This window comes from Seriola dumerili, unplaced genomic scaffold (genome assembly GCF_002260705.1).
Source record: "Seriola dumerili isolate Sdu_G_001 unplaced genomic scaffold, Sdu_1.0 BDQW01000068.1, whole genome shotgun sequence".
Lineage (NCBI taxonomy): Eukaryota > Metazoa > Chordata > Actinopteri > Carangiformes > Carangidae > Seriola > Seriola dumerili.
The window spans coordinates 9165275-9180325 of record NW_019174323.1 but is presented as its reverse complement, the minus strand read 5'-3'; the positions used below and the strand labels follow the sequence as shown (position 1 = coordinate 9180325).

The following is a 15051-nucleotide window of genomic DNA, read 5'->3' as shown; positions in this document are numbered from 1 at the left end:
TGTGGGTATGTATCTCTTCCTTTTCAGAAAAAACTAAACAGAAATTATGGTCCTTATTTTATTTGAACTTAGAGCAAACATAATATATAGGGCTGCAACTAGTTAATATGTCACTAAATCAAAATGGAAAATGGAAATCACAATTTCTCAGAGCCCAAGATGATCATTTCAAATTGCTTGATCTGCCTTAAGAGCACTCAATAAGTTCTTCATTTTACAATGATAAAAAACAAAGACAATGTTTGTATACACACATACATACAACACACATACAAGTAATCAATTATCGCAATTGTTTTAATCTTTCAATTGATTTTTTTTTGTCATTGTCCCTTGAGCCCATAGTAATATAACCATGTACTTAATATGATTTATTTTCTACTAGAAATGAGCTTACATTAGAGAAGAAATGCCTTCTTTACTTCATTCCAGAAAAATGTGAAATGTTACCCTGACTTTCACCCCTCTTTCTTTGTGTTATGAATAGCTAGTAATCTATCTGGAGTTGGCAAACACATTTGGCCAGTCACTGGAAAAGTACAGCATGTTTGAATGATAAGTGAAGTGTCCAAAAGGCAATTTTCATGTCAGATTCTCATTGTGTTTTTGCAGGTTTTAGCACTGAAGGGAGGAGGGGAAGCATTTGGTGTCAAATAAAGGGTATACTATTGAAATGGTAGAGGTACTTTGAGAAGAGTTACTACTTGACGGTAAAATTTTACTGGGATTGTCAGTACTGATGATAAAACTGCTTTAGTTACATGCAATGGTATATTTCAGGTAACTGAATCCCTCCAATCAAATAAGTTTTTTTCGTTTTCAAATGCCACCTCAATCAGTCACACTCGTCTTTCAACTTTTTACATTTTTATTTGAATTTACCCCTGAAAGGTTCTGAATTGCTCTCAGCTCCCTGGGATGAAGCGCCACATTGTGAGGGACAGGTTTGACTACAGACCCAGTTGGTAACTGAGCCTCTGCAGGGAGGGAGCGGGATTATCTCAAAAATGGTCCTCCGCTAGAAAAACTGCTCCCGTTTGTATCTGAGAGCAAAACAAGGGCTTGTTCTCATGAATAACATTGCTTGGAGTATAGCACGACTTTATTATTCAAAGCCTACAAAGGCCTTTGTTGTGTAGAAATAAGACAAGCGACAATGAAACAGACCATAGCTAGGTCTATTTCACCACAACAAAAAGCCTCTTTAAGGTACTTGAAACACAAACACACTTGAAAGAGAGATGAGGGCAAACAAACTGCACGGGAAAAATGACACACTTATCTGAATCAGAAAAACATTTGAAATCCATGTTGAATAAGCCTATTTTATCCATACTGTGTAGAGGCATTAGACATATAGCAGCCTCATCTCGACCTGAGGGTAAAGGAAATTTAAGGGAACATGCTAATGACATAGTGACCTATATCCCAGAGCTCCTACTGGTGAGGTGTTGGCATGTCCAGACAATCCCAAAAAGTGATGATGATGATGCTCCCAGCTTCCCCTATGACCAATAACACCTCACCCGCAGTGACAACCACCTCCCAGCCAACCACTGCTGCCACAGTGACCTTGCTATTTGTCCATTTAAAGCCTCCTAACTACAGTTTGCATGCAAGGAAATGCAACAGAAGCAAGATTAAAATCATTCAGTAGCCTTAAAATAGTGAAGCCATATGACATATTTTCCACTGAGATAAGCCACACTCTGTGAATCTGTGTTAAGACTTCCCTCACATTGTCTTCCTAAAAACTCATCTTTTAGATCTCAGCATTAATAATTCAAGCCCAAGAATGAGGGCGCTGCATGTCTGAGCAACTCCTGACTGGAGATTTTTTTAGAAGGGTATGTCAGGGCAGACATATAAAATACCATCACAAGCAACCAGCCAATCAGGAAGCATGTGAGAGTGGTTAAAAGTACTCACGCTGCCCAGGTTGACATCTCCTTTGCCTCCCCTGGAGAATTGGCTGGTGAGCTGGTACAACATGGTGCGTCCACGCTTCCTGGCCTGGCTGAAGTGAGAGCTGCTCTTCCTCCTGCACCTCTTGTCATCTGAAACTGTCACACAGTCACTCAGATCAGCGCACGTAAATCAGATCACAAGGTTGTGTCACAAGGAATTTCTGTGGGAGCTGGAGACGAAGAACACCTGAGGAGAATATTGTGACCTCGTGAACTCTGACAGGCGTTAATGCCGAATAATTGTTCCTGTTATAACACAACCACTGATATGTAGTTGACTTCCATTCGATTGCATTATAACAAAATGACAGTCTATTTCCCCTGGCATAGTGCTTGGTATTTGAGGCAGACTGTGTCAAGGTTCCACTTGAAGACACACCGCTGCCCAAATCAAAGTCCCCATTGGTAAACATCGTCTGAGTTCAGTGAACGAATGCCAGCCAAAACAAAACTGCCGGGTAGAATGTGACAGTGATGAACAAGAGCGCACAGAGAAAACGAAAGCTGGGGGCCAGAGGATGGCACGCTCGTAAATCATGCTCAAAGTAAGCAAGTAACAGGAGTTTTTTTGTAAACAGGGATTGTAGCCTACCCTCCTTCTTGCTGTTGTAGTGGCCTTTCCCGTAGGTGTCGGTGATGTCCTTGAATGAGAAGAGGAAGAGAACCATTTCACCCCTCTCATTCTTGATGGGCACAATGTCCAGCAGACACCAGAAGGCCGTACCTGGAGCAAAACCAGAAATGTTCATTTAGTGGAGGGTTTTTTTTCCTCCTCATTTCCTGAATGAAGGAAAAATCCTCAAAAGACACATCACAGTGTAAATATACAGGAGCAGGTTTAGAAACTATTGAATGGGCAGGCCAGATGGGGGCACACTTTTAAAGAAATTAGTTAATCTCAATTAGTTAAAACTCAAGCCCTCATTCTTGACAATAATTAACTTTGTTACATTGTTTATTCACTCTAATAAAAAATAAAAATTTAAATAGTCTAATATGAAACTATATAAAAGATATATATACATTCATGGACAGATTAAAAAAAACAATGGGCCCTTGGACACAGACATGTAAAAAGGCCCTCAACCTTTCTTACACAGGAGCAAGACACACAAACTGAAAGAGACGGAAAATGACTACAACTGACCCAGCATTTTGCCTGTGGTCATCTTCCATCTCTAGGTAGTCATTCTGTGTCTCTTTGTAGTTGTTGTGAATCTCTCTTTGGATATTTTATGTGTCTTTGTGGTATTTGTGGCGTCTCTTTGTGGTCGTGTTGTACCTCTGTGTGGTTCGTCTCTTTTGCACATTTTGTGTCTCTTTATAGTAATTTTGTATCTCTTTATGGTCGTCTTGCGTCTTCTTTGTAGTCATTTGGTTGACTTTCCAACAAGAAATACTAACTGTCATGTCTTCACACAGAGGCTCTGGTTCAGGGGCCTGTACCTTGTATGCCCATTCTGTTATCCATCCATGATACTAACAAGCCCACTACCTGTCACTGTCTCACTCTGGTATGGTGGGGGGGGGGTTACGAATAGTATCAATGGGTTACCAATCAGATTCCAGGGGGAGCCTGTGACACCCCTCTAGCCCCGCCCTTGTAAATGTATTTCCATAATGACATCACTCTTTCATGCCAAGGACTTTGATTTCCCATGTCATGTCAGCTCTCGCCAAGTCTGAACTGTGGACACTTGTCAAGTGTGGCATAACCTTTCTAAAAATGTAGCTCAAATTAGATATGGATCATGTTCTGGAGGATTGTGCACAAAGACAAAGAGCAAGTCAGGGGATTGGTTATAACAAGTCAGGCAGAGGAAGGAGCACCACAGATCCAAGACCTTGCCATAACCCAGAACGCTCATTAGCAACTCTGCAGAAACTGTGTGCTCTGCCACCAAACAGATGTTTCACATCTCCTATAGTGTCCCCAGTGTGCTTGTGTGTGTGTGTGTGTGTGTGAGATTGTGTGTGTGTGTGTGTATGCGTGTGCATGTATTTGTGTTTGTGAGTGTGAGAAAAGAGTGTAGATACTGCTGGTTTAGCACAAGGCAGTTAGTGTATATATAACACAAGAGAAACTATTTGTGTGTGTTTTGTGCTTTCACGCAGCAGGCACACACACTCATGAGGACAGTGTGTGTGTCTACTGAATTCGTTTACTGTCAAACTTTATCATGAAATACATCTGCCATCTAAATTATATCTTTACACATCTATCGCTTCTATTTCTCTTTCACTGCTGTGTTTTCTTTTTCTCTTCCATGGCTCTTGTGTCTGCAGTTACATAATATTATCTTCGGGTATATTACAAACGATTGTGTCTTTCCTCTCATTAGCTGTAGTGGCATTGCCTTGCTGTTGCTAACTGTACTGTAAAAAAAAACAAAACAAGAGGACTGGAAGAAAAAGCTTTTTTTCAACTGCAGTGCAGATTTGTTGATCCATCAGAGTAATTAGTGGTTCACACACTCCGAGGCTGCTGCAGGTTTGTGTCTCTGATGAGGAAATATAATCCTGTGTGCCAATCAGAGAAGACTTAAACACTGTTGTGTGTTCTCTTTTCATGCATGACCTCTCATTTTGAGCCCAAGACTTTGTCAGAAGGATTAGCTAGAAGTCAGAGGGAATGAGTTAAACTCAGGATTTAAGCACACACTCAGAAAATATGTACAGTACTTTGTCCTGCAGTAAGAAGTTATGATTAGCCTTGGAAATGTGTGTAAGAAAATGAGCTGAAGCTTGTTATTCCACCACACTGCACTTTTTGAACTTATGCTGAATTAACATGAACCGACTGCTGATTTTTTTCAACTCAATCTGATGGTTTTGTACTAATAATAATGAGCACTGAAGGGCTCTAACTCTACAAAAGAGCATGTATTGCAATACTGAACTGCTGTAGCCTATTTAAAATTCTGCATCGCTGAGGAGATTCATAATTCAGCCAAAATATTCAGCTCTCATCTAAAAATAAATGTGCACTTCATGAGGTTGAGAACAAAAAAAGAATCCCACAACGTAGATGTCACTGCAAAAACTGAACAGATGATCACAGCATGATAAAACCAGAAGAGAATCTTAGAAAAATAAAAAGTCTTGTCATTTCCTCAGTTAATAAATGAGTTTGATCAACTGAACAAAAGATGAGAGGAATGTTAATTTCTCCGTAACCTTGAGTTTTGAATGAATAAGACTACATACTTAGATCTTATGAATAAACACTTTGGCTTTCCCTTCCCTTTGCTCTTTGCCATGCACCCACCGTTCTTCTTGTAGAAGTGGACCTCGGCCTGATACTCCTCTCGGCCCTCCAGAGCCTTCTCCATCTGCTGAGCCACGTGCTCGCTGGTGTCGGCCCCGTACAGGAAGCGGCAGCTGCAGTTCTTTTGCATCACCTCAGTCCTTGTGAAGCCTGTCAGTTCACAGAAGCCGTCTGAGCAGTAGACGATGGGGTAGCCGCGGTGGCCCTGAGCGTTACCCAGCAGAAAATTACTGTCTGCAAGGGGAACATGAAAGGAAGAGCCGGGTGCATCATGTTGAAGTCTAAACTCTGGTACATAGTTTGTCCTCTGCACTAAAATCAAAGTCTGTTTAGCTCTTTGAACTTGTGTCAAAGCTTTGCAGGTTTAGTTCAACACTAGTTTACAAGTTCAAAGTAAACATGAATCAGACTTTGTTGTGGACTAAATTAATTTCCCCAGGTCGTCCTCATCAGATTTCTGAACTGAGTTATATTGCTGTGGTTATCAGAACCACTGTTGTGTGCGGTTAAGGGAATTGGCGTATTGGGCTGCAGATGGTAAGATATCAAAACAGCTGACTGGGGTATAAAAAGAGCACAGAGGTTAGAAATTGATTTACACGTAACTCCAGGCTTACTAGATTGGATGATGTGAACCCTTAAAAGACTTGACCCTTGAATTTAAAAACTGATTGGAAAATAGAGGAGTGCAGGAAAGTGGAAATGAGCCAGAAGAATACACATATAAATGGGAATTTGAAGGAAGGAGAAGATGCGACAGACTTAAGAATGACTTGACTTAAGCCACACTCCACTTTATCTTTAGAAAAATATTTGATCGATGTAACCAGACACAGACCTAATGTTCCACCACCTTCTTGTGAGAACATTTGAATCCTTTAGTATAGAAATGATCCCTTGTCCAACCAATCCAACTGATGTGAAGGAAAAAAGGAAAAGATTAACATTAAGCTGATTGATTACACTGCAGTATAAACAGTATTTTCATATAAAATACAGATGACCAGAAGCAAATGACAATTAAATTACCTTTGCATGGATATAAGAAAGAATTCATACATTGCATAATATTAGGTACATAACTTTACATTACATGCTACTATTCTACTACTACTCTACTCTTCTTTTACTACAGCCTACTACCTCTATATAAATACAAGAAACATATAAACCTGTCACATCACGTGCCCCTGCTTGAAAAAAGAAAATGGCTTTACTTCAAATCTTTATTCAAGCTCCATGATGGATTATTTCAAAATCCAATAAAACACTGGAATATTGTCAGCGTTCCCTCCTCTTATGTTCCTTCACCTGTACACTGCATGTTTATCTCAAGGTACTGATATTACGCTGTGCTTATAAAGCCCTGGATAGAAAAATGCAATATACCTCCATGACCTCAGGAAGATCCATAAGATCCATACGTCTAAATGTCAAACTAAAGTGGGGGAATTAAGTCTGCTGTTCAGGTATTTGCATTGTGTGGATCATACTGCATGAGGCGGATATTTGCTTTACGCCTGTGCTGCTCCTCCACCACCACAACATCTTTGCTTTGATTCTTCATTGTTTCTTACCATACTCTCAGCACCATGGACAGTTCTCTAGCAGCAGGCCTGTAGCTTGTGCTTTTTATTTATTTTTTTTATTGCTGTATCTTGTTAATTTATATCTGCAAGACAAAAAAACACACAGCGCCAGATCTCTCTTCTGGGACTTCATCCACGTGACTTCAGGCTGCAGCCCTCACAGATTGTACATTTGTTCTGCACACCTCCACATATTAATCTTGGTGATAGGTGTGCTGTAGTTTGACGTCATATTTTCCCTTTGTTGCTAGAAGCATGGGGCCTTGATGAGCTAAACCAGGTTTTTGCTGCAGTGTGGTTTTTTTGGCTATGTCTGCCAGAACTACCAGTGGAAGGAACTTTGAAATACAATATATTAAAAGCAGCGCCGAATACAAAGCTGAGAGACTTCAACTGACTTCCACTTCATTATTTTTGCAGTTTTTGATGAATGAAACACATCCTAGAAGACACTGACCAATACAGACAAAATAACAGCCTGAAGAAAAAAAATTATAGACAGCTGAACCAATCCCTTCTCAACAAATCCATAAGGAATTTTGAACTTTGGATTGCATTATACTAACCTGTTATTTATGGATACCAGAAAACAGTGGTTCCCAACTTTTTCTGACACACTCCCACAACCCTATCAAATGGGCTCAAAAATACCCCTTCATCATTACCCCTTTCACTTTATGGTTGTGGAAACCATATTTCACCACAGTGTGTGGGATGGATCTGTGGCTGCACAAGTGAACTCATACAAGTCGGTGGTCTTGGAATTGCAGATGTTCAGGCTTTATCTATCTTAGCACTTGCAGTGATAGAAGCAGGACATTTCAGATATTTATCCATCGCTTCGTAGTTTTCATGCACACTCAATCACAACACATACTGTAGTGCAGTAGGCCTATTGTAGCTGGAAGGTTACTGGTTAATTTTCCTCTTAAATAAAAAACATGTGACTGTACTATACAATCAAATCATAATTTATATTTTTTTCAAATTAGCCGAGCCACTCCACAATCTTTCCATGTACCCTCTATTTACTGCTGAAGTACCTCTTGGGGTTCCTTGGTTGGGAATCACTGGGTTAAAGCCCTCCACACTTATGTATACATTGGATGAGGTGTAATTCCACACTTAATGAAATATCCATGCATGTATATCTTTGCTCATTATTTTCCAAAGTCAGTACCGAGGCATCAAGCTTCACTGCACAGTAACTGACATGTTTCTGCAGCTTGACTGAAAATGCCACACTCCAGATTTTCTGAATGCCAAGCAGAGAGGCAGCACATATATGTAGACAGACAGACCGGTCTGAAATCTACAGATTCCACAGAGAGCACGTCTAAAAAGGAGGAGTATTAAGCAGCTGCTACCGCACCTTCCACAATCTAGCACTTTAATTGGCCAGACTGAGCGGAAAGCAGTCTGTAGGGGATGTCTGTTCTGAGTAGTGACAACCTTTCTTGGGTGTGCAGTGAGCAGCAACTAAATTGTCACTATGGAATTATAGAAAGAGACAGGCATTAGTCAGATCCATCAATGGGCAGGGAAGGTTTTTTTTTTTTTTTGCCTATGCTATGTCTTGCTACTATTTCTGTTCCCCATATATCATTACATGGAACCTGAAGTATCTCTGTTCTCTAGTCTCCTACAGATCTTTATGAATGAAGAGAGAATGATAACTGTTGCTTTTTTTTCCACATTAAGTCACAGCTTTAAAGACAAAGCGCTCCGGAAATCTGACTCCATCTTTTCACATCTAAATAAATAGCCCTAGAAACAATGGGTGAACAAGATGTGATCGTGTTGAAAAAAAAAACCAAAAAAACATGCCCTCTTTTTCATGTTCTATAAATTCCTGACAGCCCAACTCAGTGAGCCAGCAAGTGTTGGAGAGGAACTGCACTCATCTCTGGTTTATGTAATGTTTACCTAAGAATAGGTACATCTCTACTCAGCATCCCTAAATCGGTCCTTCAAATAGGTCAAGAGCAGGTGTAGTCATAAATCACTTCATAAGGATGTATTTAAACCAATGAGCCATGACGGAAAAAAAAAAAAACTTTTATGCTGCGGTTGTTGATCTGCAAACTGTGCTGCTCTACACTGTGGATTACATTAGTCATTGAAGTTATCTGAATGATTCAGAAAAGTTTCATTCAAGCTGCAATGTTATGCTGTTTTTGGTGCATTTAAAGTAACACTTTGGGAAATACTTTTACCAGCTTTCTTGCTGAGAGTTAGATTAGAAGATTGATATCTCTGCCATGTCTGTACGTTAAATATCAAGCTGGAGCTGGCAGGTGCTTATCTTAGCTTAGCATAAAGACTGGAAATAGGGCCTGAATCTGTCCAGAGGTCCTATAAAACAGAAAACTGACGATTTTTACACATTGGTTTCTGTATGGATTAAACAAACAAGAAATAGCATGTTAATGAGTGAACATTATAGCTGCTGGTAGGTGGATTTTGTTTAATTTGGACAGAGCCCCCTATCTCCAGTCTTTTTGCTAAGCCACGCTCCAGCTTCTTTACAGACATTAGAGCTACTTCTCATCTCAAAAAAGCAAGTGCATTTCCCAAAATGTCAAACAATTAATTTAAAATGCATTTTTTCTTACAGAGCGGATAACTATATATCCTGGAAACCAGTCTTTACTGGGGATGAAAAAACATCTCTCAGGGCTTTCACTTCAGCTTCTACAATTTTATACTTATTTCTTCCCTGATAACTTTATAAACAAGCAATCCAGGGCCCACACGAAACCACATTTGATAAACTGTTTGTGTGTGTGTATGTGTGATTGTGACAATGCCTCAATTCTTAGGCCATAATCCTCTCAGGGATATTGCTTCGAGTGGCCGCTCCACTGCGGCAGCTTCCTTAATTACACATCTGTGCTGACTCGCTACAACTGTAATCTGACATGATAACACTGCATGGTACTGCTAGCAACAAGCAGCCTGCACCATGTCTATTGTGCACAAGTTCCTCAGTGTATAAAAGACTGATGAAGCCCATGAGCCTTGTCCTCTGCATCAGCAGCTAATTACCATCTAGAAGCATGTAATTACTTACTGGGGCAGATGGGTGACAGCGCAAGAAGTGGACTTGTAGGGGGAAAGGTCACTGGTCTGGTAAAGAGTTAGTGCAAATAATCAATCACTTGTTTTTTCTGATATCAGTGATTAACTAGGTCATTTTCTAGACTTTTAAATGACAACATCTGGAGCTTGTTTGACAAAAGTATCTGTGCTGTTGTGATCTGAATCCTGTGAATGGTAAAAAGGACTCCAGTTATGTAGCGCCTTTATCCCGGGAACGGTGCAAAGTGCTTTACAAAGCCTCACACCCACTCACACCTACATTCACGCACAGATGGAGGTGGAGCTGCTGTGCAAGGTACAGACCTGCAGGAGAAGATTGAGATTTTAGTGTCTTACTCCGAAAACATATATTTAGGAGGAGCTGGGGATCAAACCACCAATCCTGTGATTACTGAATGATGTCAGTATCAATGAAAGACTCTGACGATGACAAATCAGTGCCGGGATCAAACTAAGCATCTGTAAAACTAAATACAGGGAGCTTTTCAAAAGATGCAGCAGAGGATGAAGCCACACAATAGCTTCAGCTATCCACTGTCTGCAGTGCTCTGGCCTTTGCAGCTGCCTATTAAGACCTGTTCATCAGCTGGGTAACAATGAGCTCCACAAGGTTCAATCTGACAGTCCTCCCTGTCTCCCCTTTGGTTCCTTGGTTGCCTTTTAACAGAAAAGTGTTTAGGGGTGATATAAACCCGGTTCTTATCTCTGCCTGCAGCTGCCCTGTGGTTATGCAGCCCCACAAGGCGAGCGCTGCTGTCAATGTGAAAACGCCGCTAGGGAGGTCGTGTAAAGGAGCTGCGGGAGGTGGGGATGGGTGTAAAGGACAGGCGTGTATGCTGTAACACACACACGCACACACACTACATGCACAGCACAGGGTTGTCACAGGGTTTTAGCCTGTGTGACAACAAACATCTGCCCTGCTGACGTGCCCTGGAGCAAAAACACAGCTCCAGAGGTGCTGTTCTTTAACCTGACCCTGACCTTTGACTTCTGAGAATTTCCCTTCAGGGACCAATAGATGATTGTCACAAACATACAGACACATATGTCAAATCAGCAAACTCTACATACAAACACATGACCAACACAAAGCCCTGAGCCCAGGGCACGCAAAATGCACACACACACACAAACGCACACATTCACATTTCCTTTGGGGAACAGGGAGACTGACATTGCTATGAGCCAAATACTGTGCTGTGCAGTGCCAAAGGTTACTGACTTAACCTGTTCTGACATTTTGCTTGTTGTGCTTGAGTCTATATGCTACAGACAAGTAATTTCCTCAGTCCAGGAGCTGTTAAATTAAAATCAACTTAAAATTGCTTTCAGTGTTCGTAAATGTTATTGCTAAGGTCAAGCGTATTCCAATCAATATTCGTGAATAAAACTCTCACTCAGAGCCACAGACTGGAGAAATAACACCAAAAACCCCCTGATGGCATGAAAGTGTGGAAAATGAAGCTGCACAATAGACACTGACTGGGACACAGATGTCACGCTTTTAAAGCCAAAATGCTCCATTATCTGTCCCAGCAGAGTATACCTGTGGTTACGCTCACACAAAGGCAGAGTGTGGTGTTGTTTTTTCGCATAGTGGAAGCAATCTGAGTAATTATACGAGCATGCTGGGAAAACAAAAAATGTAATAAGACAATGATGTTTACATAAATAACTATCTGATATATACTGCATTTATTCTAATATAGCTATAGGTGAGGACTGTGTTGGAGTGAAACATTAGATGAATATTTTGGACAGTGTTTGACTGCATGACTGCTCAGTCAGCAGTTGTGCTTTCTTTTGTTTTGCTGATCTAAAAGCATTTTTTACTCAGGCAGATGGACTGAAGCATCTATATTGTACAAGAACTGAAAATATGTGACCTGCATCATGTTTTAAATCTTTTCAGGCTGCTGTAGGATTTGTTATTGAGTTTATTATTTTTGTGCAAATGAATGGTATTATCTGTAAGTTTTATTTTCATACGTTATAGGATTTGGTATTAAAAAAAACAATTATTTTCCATGAACAAGTTGTGATTTTAATATATAAGGATTTTTATTACAGTGAAACTAATACTTGATTAGACCTTACTTTATCAAACATTACAGAAAGCTGTTTTTATCAGCTTCTCAAAATGAGTCATGGTATATTTTATACATGACCATTAAAATAAAAGAATACATAAATGATTGGTTGCTATAAATTATACTTATATTGTAAGTAGAAGTCTAGAAGGGGGCTGTGTTGGAGTGATACATTAGATAAAATTTTGGACACTGCTTGGCTGCGTGGCAGCTCAGTCAGCAGAGGTGATGTCTTTTGTTTTGCTGATTTGAAGGCATTTTTGCTGAGTCTATATTCCATATTATGTAATTACAAAAAAAAAACATGTTACAGGCATATTTTTTAAAACAGTTTTAAGGCTTTTAAGTTTGTTTTAGTATGTAAGTATATGTACATTTTGTTATTTTGTGTTAGGAAATTTGCTATGAAAAATGCATGATTTTACATGATGTCTGTTTTGTGAGGAGTTTATCTTTTAAAATGTGTAAAATCATACCTGGGAGGAAAATATACTTTGGCAAACTATCAGCTACAAGGCAGATATATATCTTATCTTAAGACATAATAAGATTTGTGTGATACAGCACCAGAAGCACAGAGACTGTTTCCCAAAAACTGCCTTCTAGTCAAACAGCCAGGAGAAGTAACATTTTTGAAAGAAGGGGAATATCAACAAATACTGTACCTTACTATATATATATATATATATATATATAGAGAGAGAGAGAGAGAGAGAGAGCGAGAGAAAGAGTTTCTAAAATGCTTCTTTCTAAAACAAGAGAACCATCTGCCCTCTAAAAGTCCTTGATTGGAAAAGCAAGTTCAAGTGTTTTCTCTTTGGCTTACCATTTTTTTCTTCAAAGACCAAAGTGTTCAAGCATCATACATGTCAAGTGGCAGGACCCTGTTGCCCCGGAAACAGGAAGGAAGTTATTTTGAGCGGCGGGCACGCTGCCACTCCTCTAGGAGCCACAGCCTTATGGTGGCTTTGAGAATGGCTTGAAAGTGGCAAAAACTGGCATGTGGTTGCAAAGACGTGTACACTGCTGTCTGTCTGTTGTTGTAAATTGCCATTATTTGGCATGCAGGAAGAAGGATACGCACCCTGCTACAGTGGTGGATGTGGGCTCAGCTGTCCTGTCCAGAGCTGCAATAGTGCTGCAGGACTGAATTACCACAACAAGTAAAAGAGGCAGAGTTCAACACTATAAAGCACTACACGTTTGTGGACATTACTATCAATAATGAATAAACAAAACAAAAGAAGAGAAAATGGCAGATCAAGAAGGTTTCTCATTAAATAAACATTGCTATTAGTCTCTACGAGAAATCATATTACACATTAGAAAAGACACTGAGCTCGAAAGGGAAGTGTTTCTCTGCCCCTTGCTCTCTTACAGAGGGAGGTCAGAGAGCGGGTTCAACCAGAGAACAACCCTCTGGAGTTTGCACAGGGCTAGTTTAGCTCAAGGACTCTTCAGCTGGGTAGATGCAACATGAGGGCATGACCCTCGGTCCTCCAGCTGAACTCTGTGCTACCCACGTCATCTCTCGATTCAAGCGTGTTTATATTCGCATCCCACAAATCTCCTAAATTTTATTTTAAACTACAGTCAGTGTTCAGATATGAGAACAATTCCTGATGAGCAACATATCACAGTGCTTTAAGCTCTAGAGAGATCCTCTAACACCTCATTAGGATGCCTGACTCACAAGTTAAAGCTATAATTGCATACCCTACACATCAATTACACAGTAATGTCACCCGTTTCACAGTGTTTATTTCCCCAAGTCAAACTGAGACCCAGCTCAGAGAATAACTGTGAAACAGCCATTCATTCAGGCCACTGCACCTGACTGAGGGAGGACAGGCTGAATCGACAAGCGAACAAACACAGACGTCCCCACGGTATTTGTTTACAACGAGCCACAACCTCCCCTGAGGTGGCACAAGGTAAAAAACAAGCAGACACAAGCCAAGCAGAAATGGCAGTGCTGCCTAATGGCTGCAGCGGCTAGGTTGGAGCTAATTGTGTCAAACAAACGTGAAAAGACAGCGTGATTTCTGATGGTCAATTTTCTGCTCGTGTCTTTACTGTAAAAGTGCAAACAAACTTTTTTTCTATATACTAGTGCGGCCAGCAGCAAATGTTGCATTAGTCAGTCAATGTGGGTTCTGGTTCAGATACAGAACATCAGAGACTGACCTGAGAACAGATGTATCTTGCTCATATTCAACTTCAAGCAGGTGATGAAAAGAAATGAATTTGTTTCTGGCAGTGTCTCTCTCTCAGAGAAAACATCAAGTATTTTGCAACCAGCAAGTCTTTCATTTTTCCTGTGATTAAAACTATCCTTTAGCTGCCAAAAGATTTTGTTGTGACTTATTTTTAAAGTATCTTTGGCCTTCATTAGATAGGATGCACTAGAGAGGTGACAGCAAATGAAGGGAGAGAGAAAGGGGAGATGTCATGCAACCCCAGCCGGACTCAAACCGGGAACACAGCAATTACATAGTCAGCCACTTTAACCACTGGTCCACAGGACACCGCCATTTTTAACGATTAAGAGTAAGGAGTGTGGAAAACCTACAAGTAATTATCCTCAGTGTTTCCATCGTACTTACGGGTGCCATCGAAGCGTGTCGCGATGGTGTCCAGAAAGGTGTTCTGGGGGGCCAGGAGGCCCTTCATCACCGGCATCTTGACCCAGAAGTGGGACGGCCAACAGCTGGCTCGAGGTCACACCATCCCAGAATCAGAGCAGGTGGCTTCCAGGGGCTCTCAGCAGGTGCAGGAGACTTCGAGGGAGACAGTCCAGTGGCAGCCGCGGAGACACACATTTACAGGAAAAGCAGCCAACCTTCTCCAAGCGACGTCTCTCCCCCAAAGACAATAGTGCAGCCTGGGAAGACTAAAATAGCTCACTTCAACAATGCAGGGGTTCGGGTGTGGGCAGCTCAGATAAGTACAAATTAACAGTAGCAATCACCAGCAGCTGCTCAGTCAACAAGGAGGGATCATGTCCAGGTGACGCTGACATCCAAAGAGCT

General features: G+C 40.8%; 1 protein-coding gene across 1 annotated transcript in view; it reads right to left on the bottom strand.

Moving 5' to 3' along the window:
• Nucleotides 1-14701, bottom strand: part of LOC111219880 (potassium voltage-gated channel subfamily H member 4-like) — a 35478-nt gene extending 20777 nt beyond the window's left edge. Inside the window, exons 1-4 of the mRNA XM_022742718.1 lie at nt 14626-14701; nt 5236-5469; nt 2560-2691; nt 1930-2057 (exon numbers count right to left, since the gene is read on the bottom strand). Of these exons, the coding sequence (XP_022598439.1) occupies nt 1930-2057; nt 2560-2691; nt 5236-5469; nt 14626-14701 (570 nt within the window). The remainder of the gene's footprint in view (nt 1-1929; nt 2058-2559; nt 2692-5235; nt 5470-14625) is intronic.
• Nucleotides 14702-15051: the final 350 nt, after the last annotated feature.